The 27,939-nt window shown below is 37.6% G+C and overlaps 1 protein-coding gene across 1 annotated transcript; it reads left to right on the top strand.

Annotated features, from left to right (window-relative positions):
* Positions 1–27,793, top strand: LOC105228060 (UNC93-like protein). Its single transcript, XM_011207667.4, has 9 exons — positions 1–330; positions 21,572–22,098; positions 25,721–25,821; positions 25,881–26,072; positions 26,148–26,397; positions 26,471–26,630; positions 26,704–26,971; positions 27,039–27,201; positions 27,625–27,793. Exons 2-9 carry the CDS (start codon positions 21,650–21,652, stop codon positions 27,689–27,691), a joined length of 1,650 nt encoding a protein of 549 aa, XP_011205969.2. The 5' UTR covers positions 1–330; positions 21,572–21,649; the 3' UTR covers positions 27,692–27,793.
* Positions 27,794–27,939: the final 146 nt, after the last annotated feature.

The following is a 27,939-nucleotide window of genomic DNA, read 5'->3' as shown; positions in this document are numbered from 1 at the left end:
AGTTGTGATCGTCAGTGGAGCAGTTCGGTTCGGTACGGCGCAACTGCCTTTGTTTCGTTGATTCGTTGATCTACGGCCAAATCAGCGCAAGATCGAGCATCGCGCGTTTTTATTAAATAAACGCAACTGAGTGTAAGACACTGCGATTAAATTACATGCGGCGTTAAATTAACGACATAATATTTATTTGATTTATTGCCCCGAATTGCATTACGTATAATCAGACGAGCATTCCCAGTGTGCGACGCGCCGCGCCGAGCTGAGTGAGTTTGATTGCCGCTCAAGTGCTTTTGGTTTGAGAAATTGCTGCATTCATCAAGCGACTGTCAGGTGGGTGTGTGAAAACAGTTATCACTTGAGTTGAAGATAGTGACGGAAGTAACTATAAGAATTAGATAAAAAGTGTTGCAACAAGCATTTTTATCAAAAGAAAGTGTGTGAAACATAGAAACTTAAGTGAATGATGGTTCCTTCTTTATCGAGCAATGATTGCAGCAAATATTTTAACAAATTGCTTTAGAACGCATTTCCATTATTTATGAAGCTATGTTATGCGTTTCTGCGTTTGTGTTTCCCCCTCTCACCAAGTTTTGATTCACCTTGTGTACTCCATTTAAAGCACACAAAAAAAAAACGGAAAAACAATTCGTAAAATTCCATATAAATAAATTTTAAGGCTATGATATGTAAAATTTAACGGTAATATTACAAGAATTCAAATACAAATATTATAAATATATACAGAACAAGTTTGACAAGTTTCGCGCCAAGTGAAGAGTAATATTTTAATCAATTAGTTGTAGCACATATGAAATAGAGACGAAAATTAATGTGTTTTAAAGTTTCAAGAAATTGTGAAAAACTCAAAGCAAACACTTTTTATTAAAAATATGGTAATGAATCTTTAAAATTTATGAAAATATGATAAAAATGTAGTATTTGGGCCCTTAATATACTAAGTGTTCATAGGAGGAAATCTTTGATATCTCTGTACATTGTTCTCTGCCGCAAATTTCTATATATTGGGTAGTCGAAAAAGTCTTTTCGTATTTGGATGTATATCTCCACTGCTACCAATCACATTGTATCAATTCTATAGCGTTGGAAATGTGAGATTTTAAGTCATATAGGATATTATATATTCAGGCTTATTTCTCTAATTAATATTTGAGCGTTCATTATGATCTATTTGTGATCTTATCTGTAGAAAAAAGTGTTTTACAGACTCTTATAAAATAAAAGCTTCATAAAATTCATAAAAGCTTTTTCTCGCAATTTTTTTTTATTTGATAAAAAAATTTTATAAATAAGTAAAAATTTTGCAAGCTGACTGCACTGAGCGGCTTTATTTTAAATGGCTGTAACTCGAAAACTATTAGGAAAGCTCAAATCAAATCAAATCTTCTCCGAATTGCTCTCAGAAGATTCAATTTCTATGTTATCATTTAAAAAACGCAATTTTGCATATTGGAAAAATATTATACTCAAAGGGTTAACATTTTTGTTAATCACATCACTTCTACAATGCTCCACATATAGCGGAAGCAGCAGCTTAAGTCAAAATTTAACCGCCCAGCTAGAAGTAAAATGCTATCTCAATCGGCGCAACATCTCATTAATGCATTTAAACTAACAGCGAGCAAAAAACGCGCACCTTTAGCACACCCAACACCCAAGCGGCCAACAGCTGTGCTGCATTCCAAGCAAAACAAAAACAAATGCCAGCTCATAACATATGCGGCCGAGTTAAACTTTAGCTTTTTCACGCAATTGATTGCTAATTGTCGGCGGGACGACAGGCGGAACTGCACTCCTTGTCACGTTAGCACGCGGCGCGCATATAAATCGCCGACAACTGAGCTAGTTCTGCTAAATTGTTGCTGTTTACACTATTTAATTCGTTTTTTTATTGCCAACACTAGCTTTGCACTAATCACAGCTGTTCAGCGCTGTGTGCGATTTGAATTTATTACGGTGCTTAGTGTGCTGTTATAATTTAATAAAACATCTAGTGTAAACATGAGCGCTCATATGCATGTGTGTGTGTGTGTTTGTGGTGCTGAAAAGTGCATTCATTAAATATGAGCGCCCGTATTACTCATACGCCTACGCGCACCCAGTGCCCAGTGCCGAGTGTGGCTAACAGGTGTCCGCTTCGGGCTCATTAGCATAACACGATAGTGGGGCGATGTGTGTTTGCGTGTGTGGCATAGGCATTATATCATTAGTTGTGTGTGCTTGATATTCATAGCAGCTTAATTAAGTGCAGGCAGGCAAATATTGAATTGACAAAATGCTTGAAAATATGCTAATGAGATTGCTCGCGATTTTTTTTATTATTTTTCTACGATTCGGCAGGCGCAATGACTATTAAAATTACAACTTAACTACTAATCAGCTGCGACATTAATGATGATGTATTTATCACTTAATTATATAATTTGATTACATGATTTAATGTCGGCGCTTATGTAATTGCGTTGCGCAGACCGTGTTTATGTTGTTGTTATGTAACCGCGAGTTATTGCAATTACAATTTTTTCAGCTTTTGAATTGAAAGTTTGTGAGGAATGCTTGTACTAAGCGCGCCGCATTGCGTTTGCTTGTTGTCTTTTCTAATGAGCTGCTAATTGATGCAAATGCATGCTAATCGAATGCTGTGTATGCAGCGCTTAGCCGCTTAGCCCGTCAAAGCATAACATTTCGTGCGTTTTATTTACACATTGTTAACAATCCGCGCTAGCGCTGCACAAATATCACTGAACCCTAAATGCATGTCTCACTTACTTTATGTGAATGTGAAATAATTTGAATGGGGCTCTGAAAATGTGCATTTGCTGCATTAAAGTGTGGGCAATGATAGGTTTGCGCATAGTTCGTGACTAACTGTCAGCTGGCGTGATAGATATCAGCGAAGGCTTTGCATAGTTGCCTTTCACATTTAAATGTTGCACAGTGATTTATTAACTGTTTGACGCCATAAAATTTGCATAATTTGCCAAATCAAATCGAAATGATTAATTTCGCTATTGTAAGTCAAATTAAAGGGGGCTACGAACCGGAACATATTCGAAATTATATATACTTGTATATATGTACATAAACAATTAAAATTGTGCTAGATATTTGTGCAAGTTTCCAGTCTAAGCAATTTGTGGCTCGTGTCGAAAGAAATGTAAAACATGAAAAGCTGTAATACCCTCCACAAATACATTACATTCCATACAAGAACACGATTTTGACCAGTCAGTTTGTATGGCAGCTATATGCTATAGTGGTCCGATCTGAATGATTTTTTCGGATATTATAAAATTGCTTCAGCAAATGATCCAAGCCAAATTCGAAGCATATATCTCGTCAAACAAAGAAGCTTTCAATACAAGCACTTGATTCCGAACGTTCAGTTTGTATGGCAGCTATATGCTATAGTGACTCGATCTGAACAAATTCTTCGGAGATTATATAATTACTTTATAGTATATTATATTCTAAATTTCTTGAAGATACCTCTTCAAATGAAAAAGTTTTCCTTACAAGCACTTGATTTTGAGTGTTCATTTTGTATGGCAGCTATATGCTATAGTAGTTCGATCTGAATGATTTTATCGGATTATCGGTTATAACATTGCTTCATCAAATAATCCAAGCCAAATTTGGAGAAGATATCTCGTCAAATAAAAAAGATTTCCATACAAACAGTTAATTTCCTTCATTCAGTCTTTATGACTAAGACATTATGCTATAGTTATCCGATATCGGCGATTCCGACAAATGAGTAGCTTTCTAGAGCAAAAGGGACGTGTGTAAAATTCCAGATCGATATCTCAAGGATTGAGGGACAACTTCGCGTATGTACGAGCAGACGGATGGATGGAGAGACGGACAGAGCTAAATCGACTCAGCTCATATTTTGAAAACAGAAATCTACTAGTGGTTCACCAGAGGGTCAATGTTATTAAAATAGGCTTCTGTTTGAATATTGACGATAACTGGCATCAAGACTAGACCCTACGTACACCACCACTAAATACCAAGTATTAACCAAAACTAATACCAAGAAATATTGAGAGAGCAATATCACCGTGCTGTGTTACAACACTTTGGTTTTTTTGCACACGTGAGCATAATTGCTGCAGCGCCAAAAGTGACTTGTTGCACGGCGCTTAAATGCTCTGTCAACAATGCCACAAATTCTAAGCACTTTCATGCAAGTAAGCGCCGCACACATTCACACAAACACACACACTCACACATAAGTGAGTGCATAAAACATCAATTTCAACAATTTTTCGACTCACTGGCGTTGATTGGTTCGTTGAGAACATTTTTGGTAGCGTACGGACACATATATACAAACATATGTGTGTGGGAAAAACATTTATTTGCGGATTTGACTCCCATTCAGGTTAGCTGGCGTGACTGTTACACATATACAAACACATATTTGACTTACATTTGCATACGACTTATGAATACGACCGACACCAGCGCACATACAGGCACCCATACTATATACAAGTAGACAATAGCGTGTGTGTGTGCGCGCATTGGTGTATTTTTAAGCCTCTTCAATGACACAATACATGCACATCTCAACAACACACTCGCTTACAGTTGTGAATATACATACATACATACGCGTACATATTAGAAACATATTTATTGCACATGAATATTGCATGCTTTCGATTTGCTCGGCGCTGCGAACCGTAAAATGGAAAAGTGTGTTAACAAGCGCATGGAATAGAATATTGTGGCGCAACTATTGATTTATTTTTGCCAATTTTTCCGGTTGATCGACGATTTTACATATACAGGGTGCGTTATCGTTATCGTTTTCGAAAATAAAAATAATAATATTTCGGAAAGTTTTGTTAAATTTGATGCTGTGAATATAATTTATTGGCTAGTCGAAAAAGTCTTTTCGTATTTTGTCAATAGATGTTTTTGCAGTCGTATATATCCAGAGTTACACATCACATAGTGTTTGAAAGATGAAATTTCAAGCTTCATTTAATTTTAAATTAAAATCTTACAGCTATTTAATAATGAGTGAAAATAATGAAGAAATTTGCTATATTTTGAAAGTTTGTAGCGGAAAAATGGCAAAAAGTGGTTAACCAAAATGGTACATATTTCGTTCATTAAAGTTTATTATAAATATAAAAAAAATAAGTTGAAGTTCGATTGGAAATACGAAAAGACTTTTTCGACTACCCAAAATTTCTGAAACTTTTGTTCAATCGTCATCATTCACAAAACTTGTCGCACCCTATACATTGCTTATTTACATAACACATGTGTGTTTGTTTGCAGTGTAAATCTCTCTGCCACACACTCCCGACAAGCAAACAAACAACAATTTTGTCTGCTTTTTCGCACCGCTATGAATTCAATTTGGCATAGCATCTCGTATGTCGCCATATTTTATGTGCGCTTAAGGATCTGCCAATGTGTATAGAATTTACAACTTTCACCCGAATTAACAGGAAAATTTATTTTGGCTTTACAACATGCTTCATATACATTATATTCAATTGAATGTTTTAAACATTTACGCTTGCAGCTTTTTGTTTTTAATTCAGCGTTTGATCCATCCAACGCTTGCCATTTGAGGGATTTGGTTTTTTTGCCGCGAAGCCAATGAAATTCTAAACGCAAATAGTGCATATGCGCCGGCGAAGTCAGTCAAATAAAAATAATTTCCTGGCATTGAGTGGGGATTTAATACCGTAATCCAACTGGAAACTGTAAATCTATTTACGCGAATGAATTTACCTAACGAAAAAAAAGTATTTGCATATTTGCCGTTTTAAAAATTTACAGCAACGCAGCAAAATGCGGAAATATCAAATAGAAATGCTAAAACATTATACAAATATGGCTTAAATGCTAAAAAAAGATGAATGATTACTAGTAAATATAGAGAAAAATAGTTTAAGCTAAAAATGCACAGTTATTTGGTTGCACATCATATTAGCATGCCACAGAGTAAATATGTATGATTTTTACTAAATTAATATGCTTTTGTGCCCGCACACACCTACACTCCACTCATTCAGTACGTGCTGCAGACGGGCGGCGCAAAGCAAACCAATTGAACTGGCATTTGCATGCCACAGGGAGCATCAGGTGGTGTTGCATGGATAGCGTCTTGTTTTGAGATGCAGAAAAGCACATACGCTCCAATGGGTATGTCGGAGGAATGAGCATATAACATTCTGGGTGCAGCATTTCGCTTTAGTCTTATGCGTGCGGATTACAAGTGTAATTTTTTTAGACTTTCTTCATTCATTTGCTCCATTCTATATATTTGCACTTTTATACATAAACGAAAGCCAAGGAAGATTTTATTTAAGGTGCACTGTGCCCACTATTAACTCTGCAGAGCTTGAGTTCAATGCTGCATATAATCATTCAATTAGCAGGTTTTCCTGGTCTTTCAACAATGCATCATTCATTACCCCTTCCAACTGCTGTTAGAGAAATTAGCTACTTAAGTAGAGCCTCAGCCTTTTAAAAATATAAATATTATTCGCCGGCTTCCTCTGAAGTCATGTAGCCGTTATTATTAAATGTAACTCCCTCACACCTCCGTGTCGCACGCCAATTTCATATCAACCAGCTTTGCTTATGACAAGAAAATGCGTCTGCATATTTCTCCAAGTGCATTCTTATGTAGCTCACTTACTTATATGCTTCCTTTTTGTCATGTGCCGTTATATTATGAATGATGCGCTTCGTCTCTCATTCATGAACTTTGGTCGTATCGATTTCCATGATGGGTGCTAGAGGTCTGCATCTGCTACAGTTTATTATTTTGTGATTTGTCACTTTTCCTCAATTCCTCTTTGAAAAATCTATCCTTATTTTAAATTGAGAAAGAGACGTGTTTACATACATATGTATGTATACTTAACACATGGCTGTCTGTGTTACTATTTTGCATGTCATATGGTGAATGGATCCAAATATATTATACATATCCACCAAAATGCCACCCAATTCGAGTGGACGTAGAAACCGCACGCACTCGGTTGGGTTGTTGGTTGATCATGGGTTCGATGCTTCTCGGATTGTTGGTTGACAAAAACTTCGCTGTTCCTGGGCGTTGATGACTTGCTTAACCTAAAAATGGGAAAAAAACATTTTAATGTTGAGAAGATGGTTACTGACCAAAACTAATTGTATTGAAGGTACGATTTTACACAAAACTTTCCAAATTTTTCTTTTTAATGCGAAGTTGTAAGTCCGGTAATTAATCAAGTAACTTGTTACATAAACTTAAATTCTTTAGCAAATTTATCTTTACTACTGAGTAGTGAAGTTTGTTCACAACAATAACAACAAAGTGTCAAGAAATTCAAGTCTTTCGCACTCTTGAGTCATGAACGATTACTCATTTGCGTTCTAAGTACTCAGCTACCTAAGTATAGTGAGCGTGAGAACTAATAATATAAAATTGGATTTAGAAAATAGGTACAGTTATTATTTAAAGAATATATTATAATTAAAAAATATATTTATGTATGTAAATATTACGTCTTTGGCAAAACAAAAAGAAGTAAGCCAATTATATTTTGACGACTAACTCCTAGTTCATTGAAAAGTCCACGGCCTGACACATAGATGACCACTATACTAGAACTAAATCCATGTAATTTTTAGTTAGCCGTAATCTTCAAGAGGTGCGTGTATAAATATGATAGCTGTCGGATTATTAGTTTGTGAATGATATCATTTTGATTAAAGTCACTTTTCTTATTGTGAAAAAATGGATTATAAGGAAGGGAAAGTACTATTTTTTGGGGTAAAAAAGACTGTTGAAGCCAAGTTTCGTATTGAACAACATTATTTGAATTCTGCACCAACGAAATTAACCACTGAAAACTGGTTTGCTAAGTTAGAACGAGGCGAAATGAGCAACGAGGACAATGAAGGCAGGGGACGCCATGAAGAGGTTGTTACCAACGAAAACACCAAAAAGGTCCACAAATAAATATTGGATGACCATAAAATAAAGTTGTTCGAGATAGCAAGCACTCTAAAGATACCAACTGAATGTATCCATCATATCATTATCGAATATTTGGATATGAGAAAGCTTTGTGAAAGGTTGGCGATTCGCGAGCTCATTTTTGACCAAAAACAACGACGAGTTGATGATTCGGAACAGTGTTTGGAGATGCTCAGGCGTAATAAACCCGAGTTTTTGTGTCGATATGTGACAACTATAGTACTGCAAAAATGGTATCGAAGAGTTGTAGGGTCACTATAATCAGTATATCATCCTTGATCCACTCAAGTTGAATAAAAAAACAAAGTTTGCCAAAAAACTAAGGTACCGTGGACTAGCCTATAGTATACATTCATGTTAACATTATTTTGAAAGTAAATTCTGTTGCGTGTGAGCAGAATGCTCTTAACTGTTAATTTGCTCAGGCAGCGCTCTCTTTAAATAATATTTTTGGACAGCGCGTGTTGCTCGCGCACAAATCAGGGATATTTTTACAGCGCTCGCAAAATATACGTATACGGGCTCTCTCTCTCTCGAGAAGTATTAAATTTGTATGACCAAAATAAGCATAAACAGGACTTTAACAGCAGTTTTGTTAGTTTAGCTAAACAATGGAAATACGAGTTGCTGCTGTTACTAAGAATACATTAATTTTGTAGAAAAGGCATAGACATTTTTGTTGTGTTCATCTTAGGCGATTTAATGGACACAATTGTTTGAAAGTTTTTTATAAATTATTTTTAGCTACAATACAATGACACATCGCCTATAGATATGCTACAAATGCTACACGTATTTATTAAGAATAATACAACGTACGATAAAAGCAGCCACAGCTTATAGCCAAGAGTGTATGTCTCAATAAATATTTGTTTAAAACCGACGACTGACTTTTACTCAAACTATTTTAAATCGTTAACTTGAGAAAACGAAACCATTCTCCTGTCCGCAAGCGCTTTGTTGTCTTTTCATGAAAATACTATATATCCATATTATTTCAATTGAAGTTTTCAATCACGTTATTCTCACTTGTTTACCTCGCTTTCATTCTTTCATGCATTCACTCTTCTTGCGTTATTTGCTTTGCTACGCAAACCTACGCCGAGGGCATCATAAAAAATATCATAAAAGCGTGTCTCCATTTGTTTGCATCAATTTCCACGATTTTCGCTACTTTTTATAGTTGCTTCAATAACGGAATGACGTGAAAAACTGCGACTGATTGCGATGTGGTGTCGTTAAAGTAATGAAGACTTTTGATTTCTGCAATCGTTGCGCGACGCGATTATATTTTCTGTGAGTGGGAGGAGGCAGGTGTATGTGTGTATGTCTGAGTGTTTGGCTCCACTTTAAGCCGTGTGTGGGTAATTTATCAGTTGATTTCCTTATAAGCTTAAGAGCTTTATAAAGTAATTGAAGTTGATATCATGTTGACTTTGTACTTTTGGGAGTACTGTTGGTCTTCAAGTGTGGACACTGACGGCGGTTGTTGTGGGTCTTTATTGGTTAAGATATTGACATTTTATTTAAAACTAATGGCTATAAAAGCTAAAGGGAAGAAGTAATCTTATTAAAGTAAAGAGTTTTCCATTTTTCTGTCCCGTCTGTCTATATTTCGCTAAAAATAAAATCAAAAAGCGACTCACCTCTATTATTGGTGTCCGAGCTACCCAAGACTGGATGTCGCAAGTTAGCGTCAGAGCCGATGATGACGCCGGTACCTTTTCGAGATGCTTCAACCAAGGTCTTCCTCAATAGTAAGGGAGATGGCTTCACCTCATCGTCGTGTGGCATTACGCGGAAATTAGCCAGACATCTCCGGCGTCACACTCTAGTTTTGCTGTCACTGTCAGACACGGCTCCTGGATCAGGACGACATCGGCTCCATCGTACAGTAAAATGGCGGAGTCAAATCTGGAGGAATTTCATCCTTCAGACTCTCCTTCAAAAGCGCTAGTTCAGTGACCATGTCGTGCTCGACCCGCACCTCCTCAAATAATTGTTCGAGGCTGAAGACGGAGTCGCCGGTTGACGAATCGCCCTCAGAACTCACTACATCCGAGAGACTCGGTCGTTTCACCATCACCATTGCCTTATCCAACGCAAGTGCAATTTGGATACCATCAACTCTGGCATCCGTCGGAAGTACTTTAAGCACTACTTCCCGAACACATAGCTTATGGCTAACTTGGTACTTCCGTCGGCCTATCTGTATACAAGGGAACAAGTCTCTTAGTTGTTGAGATATCGATCTCAAATTTTGTTCAAGTCATTTTCGTCTTATGAGGCTGCTTACTTGTAGGTACCAACTACATCGGACCACTATAGCATGTAGCTCTCATACAAACTGAACGATTTGAATCAGATGCCTGTGTGGAAAAATTTTTCATTTGACGAGATACCTTCATGAAATTCAGCATAGGTTGTGGGCTAAGATCATTGCGCAATATACGAAGAAATTGTTCAGATCGGATAACTATAGTATATACCTGCCATATAAACTGACTGAACAAAGCCGATTTCTCGAATAGAAACTTTTGTCTTCCTGAAGGGTATTCTAGCTCCGGTGCAACCGCAGTTAACCTATTTTCTCCTCATCACATAATTTCAGTTAGAATAACTGCTCTATTTCCAGTGTTGACATACGTACAGCTATATATAAACATCACTCTTGATTACCTACTTCGAAAACTAGTTTCAGCAACGCTTTTGCTCGCAAACGCCAGCAAAACTTCAAATTATCTCAAAATGTGTAAAGCTGCTTGATTACTAATTTTTATGGCCACATCAAAACCCGGTTGACCCAACCCCCATCGCATGCTACACTCATACGGGGATATCTTTTATAGAACACGCTGTTCAACGAGAAATTAGAGCAAGTTCGGCGTTGAAGGCAGCCAAAACGCTTTCACGTGCATGTATGTGTGCTTGGTTATGTAAGTATGGCTGAGTATATGTAAATATGTGAATTTTAAATCTTGTCACTTATGGCAAGCCAATCTGTAGCATCCATAAAAATGTTACCCACACCGCGACGCGCTGATATAGTCAATCAGCGCTGATCAAATGAGCGTAAAGCGACGCAAAGCGATGCTAATGCAGATGCTGAATTGGATAAATACATGGAATAAGTTTGAGTAAGGAGGAAGCAAAGATTGAATTGCGCACACACACTCACAATATTTACAAATTTATATACTGACTTGCTGGTGGTTTAACGGTTCCTTGTGCCGAGGCGTTGATGCAAGTGAAGCGTAACAAATTCAGCGGTGGAAGAGACGCTGTATCACATATTACCAAATATAAGTAAATGCGCTTGTTTGGCTAAGCCATGGATAGCTGAAGTGTTTATACACGGGAATAAAGCACATACACGCTCATGATAGCAGCGCTTAAGTGTGACTGTGAGCGCAGCAACTGTGAGCGCAGGGGACCACCACAACAGCGAGCGTTGCGGAAATTTGGCAGGTGAAATGTGCCGTGTGATGTGATGTGATATGTTGCACAGCGCTCAGCTGGCTGAATCACATGTTCAAAATCACCGAGACAATAGGTGATTGTGTGCAAATTGTATCTACAACATCGAGAAAGCAGACATATTCCACCTTCTCACTACAGCATGAGCGCCAAATTATAATGTATTTAACTGGAAAGTCAAAAATGACACTGCGTATGAGTAACATGTGAGCGCGCTGCCAGAACTTTGACCGCCTTCCACCGACGAAACACGCGCATTTCAAGGAAATTCGTTTTGAATAAATTTCCGTTAAAGTCACGCACACACGCATACGCATACAGTGGTGAATGTATTTGTTATGTGTGTATGTTGCGGTTTGTTGCTTTACGTTGAGCTGCTTCTTATACATAGCGCTTCATTGTTCGATATTAACATTTTTGGAAATATTTTGTGAAACACACATACAACAATACAGTGCATGTGTATTTCTGGTCACGATTATTTACGGTTCGGCTCAACTTTGCGCTGTGGAAAATGAAAACTATACCCAAGGCGCTTCCGTCCGTTACAGCGGCTCAAAAATTAAACAGAAAGTAAAAGCCACGCCATATTAGTGTGCTGCATGCGGGGGAGCGGGCTTGAGTGGACACTTCAGCACACAGTTTTCATTTATGTTTTAGTTTCGCTCGCTTTTTTCCTGCATTCGGTGCACGCATCTGCTAAATGCAGTCGAGCACTGCTAAGCAAATGTAAAGTTGTGCGCGTGGTTTGTATTCAACTTTTTTTTTTCAACTGTGAAATTGCGTTAAAAGTTTGCTGCATCAACTTTTTTCAATTTGTGCCGTGCTTTATTTTTGTGCACATTTAATATAATATTTCCATAACTTTCGCAGATTTTAAGCAAAGTGAACTACTCATTTCGTTTGCCATTTGGTCACAGCGGTTTCGGTACACATTTTTGGCTAGTTTTTTAAAGCTTTTCTCAAAACAATTTTTTAATTTTTTTTGTAATTTATTTGTATTGTATTCTACTGCGCGTGTGTCCGCTGCCCGGCAATTTTCATGCATAATTTGCACTTTTTGATAATAATTTACACTCAAATCACATGATATCTCATTCAACTTTCGTAAATTGAAATTGATGCTCCAAACAACAGCACAATAACAACGCTTATCGCTCAGACTCTTGCGCCACAACTTTCTCGACGCACTAAATAATTGAGTGACCTTCGACTTAGCTTTAGCCAAGAACTATTTTTATGCACTTTTGCTCGCACCATTATTTTAAAGTATTTCTGCTGCTTTATGACATGTAAATATTGGCTTTGTGTGCATGTATGTATTTGTCTTCACTGCAATATTTGCAAATTTTTCATTTTGTCCACAAACTTTGCCGAAGTAAAACCCAACATTAAATTAAAATGGAATATTACTTTAAACTTTGTTTGTTCTTTATTGCCGTCTCTGTATCAACTCGCCAGCAAATCCTCTCTGCCTTTCCGCTTTCTGCGCTGTTCGCATAGTTGCTTGACTCTTGCTGACATTTCGGGCCATTTTCTTTAAGCGTCCTAAAGCTGCTTTAAATTGTTCATAACATTTTAAGTAGTGTTTGCTTTGCCCATAAAAAGTTATTACTTATTTTGTTTTTAATTTAGTGAAAGAAAGAAATGATGAAAGAAAATTAACTTAAGTTTAAACGTTATTGTTATTGTGTAGTCTTAATATATTAAATTAGTATTGTTATGTACATTTAATTTAGTTTATATTTTTCAGGTCAAATTGTTATGTTCTGCTATCTTATGCAGTTTTTAATATTTTCATATATTGGGTAGTCGAAAAAGTATTTTCGCATTTTGTCAATAGAGTCGTATATCTCCAGTGCTACCAATCACATTGTGTCATATCATATAGCGTTGGAAAGGTGTGCTTCATAATCATAACAAAAAAAATCAAATTCGGTTGTTAAAAAGTCGATAAAATTATGGAAAAGATTGAACAGGACTGTCACACAAGCACATCGCTAAGGAACTTATATTCATCATCAAGCTGTTTTGAGCCATTTAAAAAAGGCTGGCTACAAAGAGAAGCTCGATGGTTGGGTACCACATGAATTGTCTGGGAAAAATTTAATGAACCGAATTCATATCTGCGCTTCTTTGCTGAAACGAAATGAAATCGAACCATTACTCAAGCAGATGGTAACAGGAGAGGAAAATTAGATCAAATACGACAATAATGTGCGAAAAAGATCATGGTCCAAGCGTGTTGAAGCTCAACAAATGGTCGCAAAACCTGGATTGACGCCCCGAAAGGTTATGCTGAGAGTTTTGGGGGATTGTAAATCATCCACTATGAGCTGCTCCAACCTAGTCGAGTTATTGATTCTACATTTTGCTATCAATAAGTGATGAGAGTGAAGCAAGCAATCGAAAAAACGGCCAGAGCTGATCAACAGAAAGGGCTTCGTCTTCCATCAGGACAACGCTAGACCACACACATCTTTGATGACTCGGCAAAAACTGGGAGAGCTTGGCTGGGAAGTTTTGATGCATCCACCATATAGCCCTGACCTTGCACCATCGGACTACCGTTTGTTTCAGTCAATACAGAACTCCCTTAATGGAGTAAAGTTGGCTTCAAGAGAAGTCTGTGAAAATTACTTGTCGCAGTTTTTCGTCGAGAAATCAGAAAAGTTTTACACTGATGGAATAATCTCTCTAGCGGAAAAATGGCAAAAGATGGTCGACATATTTGGTGCATTAAAGTTCATTATAAATATAAAAAAATATGTTGAAGTTTGACTACCCAATATATAATTTTCAAAAATTTTATATGTGAAGGGTATTACAAGTATAGCTTGGGGAAATCCGAAGTTGAAGTTTGTTTTACTGAAACTAAATTCAAGCTTCACAAACAACATGTGTATTTAAATACATGAAACTGCAGTTAGTATTAAATGTCTCCATAACCTACAAAATAACTAAAAATATTAAATTTGAAAAGTTTAAATTTCAATTTAATCAAATGAAAAACATTTTTGGAATATTGCTATTTTTTGTTTCAATATTTATTATGTATCACAGTTTAAACCCTGCTATTTGTTCATGTATATATGAATGTATACAAAAAAATATATTTACATTTTCCGACTCGTGTCCACTGCCATATTGAACTTTCGCTCAGAGATTTGACTGTGGCGAGTTGTATTAGTATTTAACCTTTTTTAGTGGAATTTGTGCGAAAAATATGATTAAATTGTTTCATAAAATTTTCATTCAAAGTACTCCACCACACGCTGCAACAAAGGTGTGTGTGTATGTGTGGCTGTAACAAAAAATATTTCATGGTTATTGGCAACCAAATGTGCTTGTATGCACATATATACCGTTACAATCTATGACTAAGTAGCCAGACAATGGCATTAACGGCATATTACTCATGCGGCAAAGCAGTCGTATGTGTTTCTGTGTGTGTGTGTGTGTGTACTGTTTGCTGCTACGCGCACATTTCTCAACTTTCCGCTCACATTGCTGGCCGCTAAAATGCTTTACTAAGCGCATTACAGCCACCAGCACAATGGCGCTCAATTTTGCATGTTTCATACGCGCGGTTGCTTGAATTTTGTTTACAGTTATTTTCGCTCACATTTTTTATTTGACGGCATTTTTTGCCTCACGACTTGTGGGCAATCGTGTCGATTAGTGTAGCGAGCCGAAATTAAATGGCTGATTGGCTATATAAATACGAGCGTGTGTGTGTGTGTATTTGTTGTGCACCATTCACTTCGCGCCGCAGTGTCGCTTACGACATGACATTTTAATAGCTTTACTGGCCGCGTGTCGAAAAACAAACACACACACATACTTAAACATATATACATGTATTTGTTTACAAATACTCAAAGGGTTGTGTGCAGCATATTCGTTATAGTTGCTGTTGCTGTTGTTGTATGCTCGTATATTTATTATGTGCCTGCGAATTGCCAAATTTTGTGATAACAAGCAAAAAGTGTATTTTATGGCACAAAAACGCAAATCATTTCAGAGTTTGACGATGCGTTGCTAAAGGTTTTATTAATTGCAATCGCACACACAAGCGAATATGCAAGGTCGGCGTAAAGTTTATCAAGTTTAGAGAGTTCCAGGCCACTCTAATGAAGCTCGAATTAATTGTTGATTTTGGAGTTGTTTAGAGAAATCTATTTACTTTTGTATTTAAGGCTTAAGCATTGCTAAAAAGTAAAGCTTACAAATCTGAACGAATTTTTCGACAGGTTTCCTTTTGATATAAGAAATCTAACCTCAAAACTTTCTTGTTCTTGTCAATATCTGGTTCCAACAAGACGGTGTTACGTACCACACAGCATATGTGCATCAACCGAATTATTGCAAGAAAAGTTTCGAGATTCGAATATTTCAAGAAGTTGTGAGCATTAGGCAACTGCTTGTGCGGTTATTTGAAGTTATTGATATTTAGCAATAAACCAGACTCTCTTAAAGCATTGGAAATCAATATATCAATATTACGTAAGCGTGATATTTATGACAAACGACTTGTTTTAGTGGAAAAAGCACTCGAAAACTGGGTTTATAGAACTCATTACTGCAAAAGAAGTCGTGGAGGTCATTTGAATGGTGTTATAGGCAGAACTTAAATTGATTAACTCTAAAGAGAAAACCTTTAAAATTCCTTAGCAATTAGTTTTCTTGTTTTGAAAAGCAACCATATCACCCTAATTGGAAAACCCTGCACATAAACATACTTATATATATACAGAAATATATTCCAATTGCATTTGTTGACTGCATTTACATAAATTAAACGATCAAAACCCATTTTTCTTCAACGAAAACCCTGAAAACGATTTTCAGAGAATCCAAAACCGCCAATAAAATCTATTCTCATTTCAATTGTAATTTTTTTTAAATCACCAAGCTCGAAAAGCCAACTATAAAAGCTTTGGCGTCAACAAAATATTCCACGAATGCATGCACTCACACGCAAAATATGCAAAACACAAACACACACTCAGCTGGTTGGCATTCCGCACGCAAAATGCCAACTGCGCCCACACAAATTAGGTTCACTGATTGAAATTAGGCTCAGAGGCCACGAAAATGACCGCAGCCACAACCACAAATGCAAATGACCCACATGTCAGCACTTAGCTGATATGCCTATGCACCAACTGACCGGCATTTTAGGGGCAACGCGCGGTTCGCACTGCAGCGGACAGACATGTATTCGGCTTAAAATTAACCAAAATGTGCAAAATTGTCGCAACACAAGCCGATGAGTCGCCGCGTGTGTGGCATGCGATTATATGCAGCGCTTGCCGCGGGAAAGCTATATTTATAATGCAGTGTGTTGCAGAATTATGTGCGCTAGTAACTAATATGCCTACTAAATGAATGCTGCTCTATGGCGAATTTGCATAAAAACGGTCGAATTTTGTTTCTGAGTTCATGCCAGGAATTTGTTGTGGATTGATTGATGTCAGTGTCAGTTTGCAAACATGTATTCTCAGAAAAAAAATATTAGTTTTCTAAATTATTATATATATTTATTATATATATACATTAGCAAATCTGTAAACACACACTTGCGTGACATAATCAGTCGATTAAATAGGTGATTTATCACTGTTAATGATTTATGGACCGCATGTGGCAAGTGAGCCACGCTGTCACTCTGAATATGATATCACTATGGCTCATAGTACGAACTTGAATTGAACTTAACTTAAAGCTCATCGCTTTAAATGAAATTCATGCTTTATATAATCACTAAATAAATTACTTTAAATGTATGGCAAAGAGTTCATAAATAAAACGGTTCACTGACAACAGCTGCTGCAACTGAAAATCTCCATAATAGCAAACTGAAGGCGGTATACTAAGCGAGATAGTCAATTATTTATATTGCATACGAAAATCTAACTAAATTACATCAAACGTTCAGATTAGACAAATTTATAGTTCTGCGCCGCATTGTTTACAAATTGCACTGCTCGAGCGGCAGACACAAAAGCATAATAATAAAATCGAGCAACAACAAAGTAAGGTGGCAACGCTGTAATGTATTGCTGGCCATAAAATAAAAGGTCACCGCTAGACAGGCAAAGTATTGAGGCGTGTAATAACTTAACGGCCTCAGTGATGGCGACAGCGAAGGCGCATGCGATGGCTGTGACCAATAAACCCGAAATGTGTCACTCATACGCTCGGTGCGACGCGTCACGAATCACATGCAACGGCAAGCAGCAGCTACAAGGCAGCTTAAAGTTTGTAACTTTAAAGAAAGTTGCATACACAAACTTGATGGCATTCTGTTGTAACGGTACAGCTGGTTGTACACGTCAGCGCGCGCAGTCACGTCTCTATGTTGGCAGCAACGCACGACTGTTTCGACAACTATGTGTCAAAGTCAGTAGCAAAACAGATTCAATGCCAACTATTGAGTGAGGCGCAAGAGCCAGAGATAATGTCAAAGCGAGGAATAATATTCGAATGCGGCAGGGCGCACGAATGCTGATTACGTGCGTACAGAGAGAGAGAGAGAGACATATCGCACACTAACTACAAACCACTGAACAGGCACTGAGGTATACGACTACAACGCTTACTTAAAATCTCGTTTTTTGAACATCATATGCTATGACACAATGCTATTGGTAGCACTGAGATATACGACTGCAACGACATCTATTGAGAAAATACGAAAAGACTTTTTCGACTACCCGATATTACCTGACTTATTGCTCACCTCACTTTAAATCACTTTGAATTAAGTATTGTTTTACAATATCAAAACTTTTAGTTTACTTTCATATTAATTTTTGATTTCTTTGCTACAAAATTTTACGTTTCCCGCGTTCTTTTTCCACTCGAAGGCTTCAAATCGCAACTTACTGCAGACTTACAATGCAGACTATTGGCATGGAGCGCTCTGTGTGCAGTTGTCCTCACACGAGTGTATAAGTATACGCACTAAAGATAACTAATAAGAAAAACAAAGCAACTCTTCCCTGCTGCTAACTAAATCACACGCCCTGCTCTAACTCGATGACAACGCCAAGCCATAAAACAATTTGCCGAGTGTCATTTGCTTAAGTACAGTTAATTTTCGCGCGCCTTCAACTTTTTTGCCAACAAATCGCTGGCAGACTTTGCGGTCATTAGCATGATGATTTCGAGAAGCTAATTGTTGCATATGCTATTATTCCCGCATTTCTTGTCGCCGCTCAACAACTAAACAAACACACTAACGCTCGCGCTAACTGCCTCACTCTCACTCATGGCACGTGCTTTCTTGGCTCAATATTTAGCCACAAAATGACTGATCTAAAGTTAATTACTATTTGGCCTGCATGTGTGCGATTTGTTTGTGAGGCGTGCAACAGTGCGTATGAGTGCCCGCTTATGGCGCTGCGTATTCGTCGCCAATGTATGCATGTGTGTGTGCGTCAACTCAACATATCAGTTTCAACTTGGTAAATTTATGATAATGGGTAAACATTTGTATGCATTTGGCCATTTGCATGCATGTGTGTGTGTGTGTGTGTTGGCTTACTAATTTGCTGAATTTTTCCATTATGCGCAGACAAACTTATTGCTCGCAATTTCGTCTTGTTGTTACTTGTTTTCTTAAGTTGCTTGTTTGGCCTGCAGCTGCTGCGACTCACACACACATATTCACATTGTACTAATTTATATGTTTGTTTGTCAGCAGCTTTGATTGATTGCGCTGAGGCATTGACGCCCGCATTCTGGTTGACTCCACGCTCAGCAAGTCAGCCGCGTTGCACACATATGTGGCAGCGATAACTGCGCTGATTTATAATAAATAAGTGAGTTGCTAACTCTGCTCACAAATCAGCGGAAATACTTTTTGAGCTATAGCCGCGCCAACGAGCCAAATTTTGTGTTTAAATAGCTTGTCATTATGCCAAAATTGATTTCCATTTTCATTTTTGGTTTGAAATTGTAAAAAATTTGAAGGCAAGCAGGCATAAAGTTGCCATCTGTTTATTGCATACATATTTACATATAAATATTTTACATTTTACATACATATTTACATATACATTTCTGCCAAAATAACGCTCTAACGCCTAGAAGTAGACTATATTTTTGTGTTCATCAACTGCTAGCTTTTATATGGTCTTTAGTTATTTTATAGAATATTTTATTACACCGTAAGCATAAAGCTGGGCAAAAACAAAAGAAAACATGCCACTTCAACAACAAAACCTTGCAGATTTATTCATTTCTGCACTTGATTGCTCATCATAATGGCCATTTAGTCATGAGCTACAGAAATGATTGGCAATCATAGTTAAATATCATATATATCTGTAGACTATATAATTGTTAATTAATTAATTAATTTATGGATTTAATTTATACTTCTATTGTATTCGGTGCGTAAGCTGTCATGAGCAGGCCCTCATTTTATTGCGGCATATCAAATTCAGTTGAGTAGAGGTCTGAAAAAGACATACGCCAAACAATAGCCACTAGTTGCACAAATTTTTATATTTCTGTATATGTAAAAGGAGAAAAGTGCCACGCAAGCTACCAATGAAATACATATATTTTTTATTGAATTTTTTTTATTATACCCATATGTTTTTAGCCAGGTTAAAAAAGCCAACCCTTTTCCCATTTAATGCTTTCGCAAGAGTTTGTGAAAATATTTGATTAATTCCCAAACCCAATAAGTAACAGAGAACCGCATCGATTGATGTTGGAAAATTAACAAAGCAAAAAACAGCAAAGTAGCTGCGTAAAAACTGTAAATTAGGGGAGCAAGTAGGTCACGAACCTGCTGAACTTAGCAGAAGCTTTTTAAAAACCAAAAAAAAATCGTTACAAAAATAGAGGCTGCAATTTTTAACATCTATAGACCACGGGCTTGCTTATGTGAGCATATAAGCACACATGTAAATGGCAGATAACGCTTAGGCGCCTAAAAGCAGACTACCCGCACAGCAAATTCAATTACCTATACATTGATGTGTTTATTGACTGATTTGTTAACACCACAAACAACGTTAAATACCACAAGCGAACTGCCGCTACAACACAACAATAACAACAACAGCCGCAAGCATACTCACACACACATGCACACGCATAGCCAATTACCGCACGCCGTAATAGCAATCATCGGAAATCAAATCGAGTAAGTGAGCGTGAGTGTGCTTCTAAACGAGTACGCACAACTAAGCATGCGTGTGTGTATGTGTATGTGAAGCATGTGGTTTCCATATACAAACAAATTAACTCAGAATTTCGTCTTATTTACTTAGAGCTTTTGCTTATATAATTACATACCGAGCATGTGGGGCGTATACACGTTTGAATGTGCGTTGCTCTCCCTTGCCTCACTGCGTCGCCGCTTCAACCAGCCATTCCATATCGAGGCAAACGATTTGCCGTTCACACGTTCTCGACCTTAGTTTGGTTCGCATGTGTTGGCTTTTAATGCTTCAAAGGCAGGGGTGTGTGCGTGTTTGATTGTGGGAGTAGGTGTTGCACCTTGCCACCCGCCGTGTGGTTTAATTCAGAACTTTCAATGAATTGGAAAGCCAAGCAACCACAAAAGTGCACAGATTGCCTGCACTTTGTTCTTAATTTCGTTTAATTGTAAGTGTTCATTGCAAATCAAGACTTTAAGCGCCAGCACACTTAAGCGAACTTGGAACATGATTGGAATGGAATTCCTTCATTGAAATGTTCTCCTGGCACTCTGTGAAATCTCAGCGCATTGCAGCTCCGGTCAGCAAGTTTTGGTTTGTATTTAGAGTCTAAGGAAGATTCACTCTTCTTTGAATCAGTTATACCAAGTATTTCCCCCCAAACTAAGTAATGTGGCGAAGCTTGTTGAATATGGCCTCAAGACACTCAATTTCTCAGAACAAATTTATTTTACAACATCACTTATCTGTTTCTGCTGCTCATCAAAATAATTGTAATTTATTGAAGGCTGCTAAGCAGCAACTTCTGCGACTTTATATTTCTGTCTGCCATTAAAAGCGCCGCATTAATTTTTCGCTCTTTTTCTGTTTCTTTCTTTTCATCCACTCCATCTAGCAGCCACAACAGTAATTATCCAACCGCACGGGCAATTTGACTTCTTGGAGCGCCACGTCGTTGGACATTAATCCCAGAATGGCTGACAATGAAAACCGCAATCACAGGCACAGTTACAATGTCACCGAACAGCACAGCGATGATGAATCGTCCAATAATCATAACAGCAGTCCCAACAACAATCCAACAGACACCATAATAATCGCACTGCATAATGGGCTGAGTAACGGTAATGGCATTGGGAATTCGAATGTCGATATAAATGGCAGCGCTGTGACCGGCAACGGCAGCGGCAACGGTGCGGCCAAATTGTCAGCGCGCACTTACGAGCCACGCGAGCGGCATATCATCACGAAGAACGTCATTGTTATTGGTCTAGCGTTTATGATACAGTTTACGGCGTTCCACGGCACTTCGAATCTGCAGAGCTCGGTGAATTCGGACAAGGCGCTGGGCACCACGACGCTCGCCGTCATTTATGGCTCGCTGATTATATCCAATATCTTTCTACCCATGACAGTTATAAGGTGAGTGCGCGCCATATACATATGTATGTGTGTGTGTATGTGTCAAAAGCAGCACACAGTTGTACAGTTATTTTTTGTTGAATTAAAGCTATACATTTTGACTTAAGTGCGCGGCCAAGTGAATGCGCTACAGATTTACGTATGTAGATACAAACATATGTATTCTAGAGTGGAAGTCGAAGAAAACTACAATTTTTTTCTCGCATACTCTGAAAAACGGATTGATAGGCACCTCTTAGAAAGGCTCTTCAAGTGTACGTTCTTATTTTCTTAATCTAACACTTATGTGGACCAAGGAGAGCCCATCTAAAAGATGTCTACTATCCAATTTTTCAGAGAACGAATAAAAGTTCAAATTATATAAATGTAAGTATATTCATTTCACAAATTACTTGGAAATTCTTTCTAAACAGTGTCTACTAACGAATTTTTCAGACTACCAAACCAAAAAAAAGTTTAGTTTTTTGACCCACCCTAGTGCATATATTAAATTTCTCAAATTACTTGCAGAGCCTTTCAAATACAATCTACTAACTAATTTTTCCGAGCACGAAGTGAAAAAAATATATTCGGGTTTCTTGACCCACCCTAATGTAAGCATATATACATACAAATAAATTTATATACAATAATTTATATACAGTAAATGTAACGCCAGCTTTTGTATACAAAACCAAAAAGTGTTTCGAAATTGCTTTATTAAAAAAAATTTACTAAAATAAATAATAACTGGAAATTATTTAAAATTGCTTTTACCTTAAAGTAATCAATTTTATATTTGCTAATCAAACAAAGTATTGCATTTTCTAGCCTTATCTTGCGTGCTCACAAATATATTTTAAACGAAAGCTTAACTTTCGCTTTGCGCTCGAGCTTCACCTGCTCGGCAGGCTATTGTAATCAATAAATAAAGTCGAGCGTTTCCTTTCCTTTGTAATTTATGAAGTCGGAAATGTTGGCACTTCCTTCTTTGTACCTGATTTATGCCGGGCAACATTTTAAGAAAATAAAAACGGCATTGTTTGGTTGTTGCTTTTGTGCGTGTATTTATTTTCCTAGCAAGCAAACTTTAAAAGCAGCAAATAGCGTAATTTTTGTGCACTAATATATTCACTTAACTTTATTAACACATGGAAGACACTTCAGCATGCTTACTAGCTTAGTAGTTCATAAGATTATTCCTTCATTATTAGAGAGCTTCAATTCAAATATTACAAAATCTATCTTACACTTCCCCACACCCAATTTTATTTGCCCATTGTTTTTCCTTAGCCTTCGGCTTATGAATTTCTTGACCTGAATTTCATATTGAATTACAAAAACAACAAATCTTAAGATGGCTGTAAGCGAGTTGTAGCAAAAGCCAACAAAGTTGGGATTATTCCCGACTAAGTCAAGGCGATGCTGAGTTGTAAATTGCATTGCAGATTTGTAGCTGAGGCTGAGGTACAACGGCAATGCTTTTGTGGCCCAGTTGACGATTCAAATGAGCGACAGTTTGTGTTTGCCTTTCAGTATTAATATTTGTAATTATTTCTGTTGGAGCAAACATACTTATTTGTAAGAAATCAAATATAAAATTTTAAAATGCAAAAAATATTCCAAAACGAAAATATAAACGGAATAGGTATTAAAACTAATTATCGAAACAATTACAAAAATACAAAAAATCTGAAAAAAACAAGAGAAGAAGCTATAATTGAAGCATCAAGGCGCATAAAAAGCTCTTTACATTGATTTTGGTTGGTCAGTTTATATGACAGCTATATGCTATAGTGATTCGATCTAAATATTTTCTTCAGATATTGTAGCTATATGTTAAATAATAATCTAAGATACCTTTGCAAATAAACAAGTTTTCCATACAAGGACTTGCGTTCGATCGGTCAGTTTGTATGACAGCTATATGTTATAGTGATCCGATCTGAAAAATCTCTACACAGAATGCATAGTTGTTTTGGACAATAAATCATACCAAGTTTCGTAAAGATATCTTTTCAACTGAAAACGTTTTCCATACAGGGATTTTATTCCGAACGATCATTTTGTATGAAATGAGCAGCTTTATAGTGAAAAAAGACAGGTACCAAATTTCAGATTGCCATCTGAGAAACTAAAGGACTAGTTCACATGTACATACAAGTATATAGAAGGCGAACATGGCCAAACCAACTCAGCTCGTTATGCCGATTATTTATATTTTAATTCCTTTGACGTTTCCTTTTGGGTGTTATGAACTTCGTGGCAAACTAAATCTACGCTATTCTGAGTATAATATTATTATAAACTCAAAAAATTTATCCATATAGTGATTATGAAATTCTCCAATTAAAATAATTAAAATTAATCAAAAGAAAGCTTTAAAAGTAACGAGAAACTCGCGTAAACCACTGCTAGCAATATTCAATAATAGCTATTCCTAGCACCACCCCATAAAATTAAATACGCGCCACATATGAACTACATACACCCAGCCCTCCACTAACCTAAAGCTATGTTTTTCATTGCAACAACAACAATGTTAGCTTTCACTTATTCTACATACATACATATGTACGTATGTATCTAACTAGAAGTCGTGTATTGCTTTTTTAATAACTTTTATTTGTTGATACAGCTGTTATGGCATGAAAGCGCCACGAAGCAGCAGTAGGAGGTTAACAAACAAAGCCAAACGACACGCATCCATACATACAAATGCACACCCACACAAACTTGGCATGTACGCCTGCTAAGTCTGCTGAGTGTGTAAGCGGGCGGGCAAAATATGGAGGGTCAAAATATAAGTATTTCTCTTAACAGCTACGGTTAGCATAACGGTACAGCCCCTTCGGCACACTGGGCCGCTGCTGTGCAATCCGTGCAAATATCTGACACTTTGTTTGTCTGTTTGCATATTAGCTTTGCTGTTGTTGCTCGCTAGTATTTAGTTGTTTCGCATTGCTGCAGATACGCGTCGGCATTGTATGTGGGGCATGTGGCTTCAACTGCTTGCAGCAGCAGCGCAAGCATGCAATCCTGAATTGTTGGACCTCGCATATTAATATGCTGCAATACTGCATGGAGGGATCAGCTTCTGAGATAGACTGTATTGCTTGCAGTTTTGTGCGTGGGTGAACTCAGAAATATTCTAAATAAAAGCTAAGTTAATTTGCTTAGTGTTTTTCAATGAGAGAGATGAATGATGAGTGTAACGTCCCGCTCCAAGAGGGGGGACAGATCTTTTATATCTTCATATTCAGTCGCCTCATATTCCACTTTTGTTTATGTGGAGATTAAAAAGGTCAAGTCAAGTTAAATTAAAGTCCCCTGAGCGGCAACAAGTTTAACTTTGAGAAATAGATAGCCCAAGAAAAAAACACTATATCTAAGACCGACTAATTGTGGCCCGTGGAACCTGTAACAGCTGTGGTTATCGAGTAAAAGCTTCAGCTTAACTACAAGAACTTCTTTATTGGCAACTTACTCATCAAAAAAAGTCAGAATTTAGTTCTGATTCTTTAGTTAAGGATCGTAAGTTCAACCACAAACATTATCTAGATTTTTTCATTAACATTTATCTCATAATATATACTTCGATTGTACTTCAGTGACACCTTTGGTAATGTAAGCATATTTTTAGATGGTTTGGCTGTCATCTCACCATGGCTTTGTCCTTCTTCGCCTATATGCCCTTTATTGCCGCGCAGTTTTATCCACGCTTCGAGACGCTTATACCCGCAGGTACGTACTTTCTATTCGTTTTCTTAGTAACTCTACAATTTCTAGCGTAATCCTTATAGGTTTGATGGTCGGCTTTGGCGGTGGACCTTTGTGGTGTTCAAAGTGCACTTACCTCTCAACAGTCGCCGAGGCTCTGACTAAAGTGCGTGGCAATGAATCGCGCAAAGACGTGAATACCGTCAAATTCTTTGGACTCTTCTTCATATTCTACCAAATGGCACAGGTTTGGGGGAATTTGATATCTTCTGCAGGTAATATATAATCTTGAACTATTTTCTTTCTACTAATTTCACTCCCACTCTCGCTTCCACACTTTCTATTTACAGTATTATCTTTCGGCTCTTCTGCCGTTGTGGAGTTGAATGCCACACTCGAAGTGCTCGCTACGCCTCCACCCTCGGAAGGTCATGTGGGTGAGATCTGTGGCGCGCGTTTCTGTCCCGGCATTGGCGCTGAGGAGAATCCGAATTTGACACCACCCGAACCCGCCAAAATCCAACTGCTCACCTCTATCTTCCTCATTTGCATGGCCATAGCTGTGGTGTTGATGCTCTTCGGTGTCAACTCGCTGAAACGGTAAATCAACTATCTATTTCTATACTATTTCCAAGTGTACTCGTCTTCTAAATGCTCACTCTTCGCTTAACAGTTATGGCGTTCGTCGCAACGACTCTGGTGACGGCATGTCGGGGCTGCGTCTGCTTACTGTGACCTTAAATTTATTGCGCAAGCGTCGCCAACTACTAATTTTACCCATCACAATTTTCATTGGCTTGGAGGAAGCCTTCTTGGCCGTGGATTATACACGCGTGAGTATTGTTTCCGCTCTATTTTTAAATGTTCTGCATGGTTTATGCATACTTTGCCTTCCGCTACCTTTAGTCCTTTGTCGCCTGCGGTTGGGGCATTTCGAAAATTGGTTTCGCCATGATTTGCTTTGGTGTTGCCAACGCCATCGCTGCGGGCATTGCTGGCGCTCTGGTCGAGAAACTGGGCCGCATAACGCTGTTCGTCGGTTGTGCGCTGCTGAATGCCTCGCTCTTCATCTATATGTTTTTCTATGAAGCGCGCGAGGGCGATTATGTCATGTATTGCGCATTCGCGGCGATTTGGGGCATTTGCGATGGTGTGTGGTTAGTCGTGGTGAACGGTGAGTTGCGTTGTTGTCTCGGCTAAATGTTCAGAGCTCTTATTGATTTTTGTCTATATGCTTGCAGCTTTTTATGGCATTCTCTTTCCGAACCATCTCATCGCTGGCTACAGCAACTTCCGCTTGTGGGAATCGAGTGGTTCTGTTATTGGCTACATAATCAGTTCACAGTTATGTACTTCTACAAAGTTGGTGATACTGCTCTGTGTGCTCGGCATCGGAAGTGCAGGGTGAGTACATGAAAACACATGCATGTAAGCTAAACTAAAAATACAATTGTGAATGGTGCGCTTAAAAGCTGGCGCCTAAAGGTAGACTTTAAGAAGCGCATCAGCTGAATGTTTGCTGAAATTCAGCATATTATTTAAATGTATTCGAAAGCCATGCATTTCTTTAAGGGCCGTTTTCTCAATGCCTGGTTAGCAGCCATCTGTCAGTTAAGTTCCAAGACTCCACCTTTGGATAAAGTTAACCAGAGCTTAACTGACAGAAGGTTACTAACAATACGCTGAGGAAACGAGCCTAACTATTGTGCTTGTCTCTTTGTAGATTTGTGAAAATATGGATAATGCGAAATTTTTAATAACTTCACTGTCCGCTTCTAATATATCATTGTATATTTTCTTTTTTCAATTTCTTCATATTTTTTTCAGTTATGGCATCACCGAGTATCGCCTACGCAGAAAGCAAAAAGCTCTGGAGCTTATGCTAAGTGATTGAAAAGCAACTTACGTGTTGATTTATGAATGTGTATTTGTATTTTAGTGCTAAGGAAAAACGATTTTGTTGAACATTTTTAGAATAAAGATTTTAGAAATAAAATTGTTTGTTTCAATAAAAATACTCTTAGTGCTTTGAGCCGATTACCTTTGTGTGCTGGTTCGGCGAAGTTATGAGTGCAAAGATGTTTCTGCCTCAATCTGGTAAAAACTGGATTATGGAGGAGAAAGTGCAGGGATATTTCCACT

Source organism: Bactrocera dorsalis, chromosome 3 (assembly GCF_023373825.1).
Source record: "Bactrocera dorsalis isolate Fly_Bdor chromosome 3, ASM2337382v1, whole genome shotgun sequence".
NCBI classification, from domain to species: domain Eukaryota; kingdom Metazoa; phylum Arthropoda; class Insecta; order Diptera; family Tephritidae; genus Bactrocera; species Bactrocera dorsalis.
Note: the sequence above shows the minus strand (reverse complement) of the source record. Positions and strands in the feature narration are given on the sequence as shown.

What these genes read in the sequence shown, in the direction of transcription:
- LOC105228060 (XM_011207667.4), top strand. Translation starts at nt 21,650, where the DNA reads ATGGCTGACAATGAAAACCGCAATCACAGGCACAGTTACAATGTCACC. An exon ending in GGTGTCAACTCGCTGAAACG is followed by an intron (nt 26,398 to 26,470) that starts GTAAATCAACTA and finishes TTCGCTTAACAG; the next exon opens with TTATGGCGTTCGTCGCAACG. An exon ending in TGGCCGTGGATTATACACGC is followed by an intron (nt 26,631 to 26,703) that starts GTGAGTATTGTT and finishes CGCTACCTTTAG; the next exon opens with TCCTTTGTCGCCTGCGGTTG.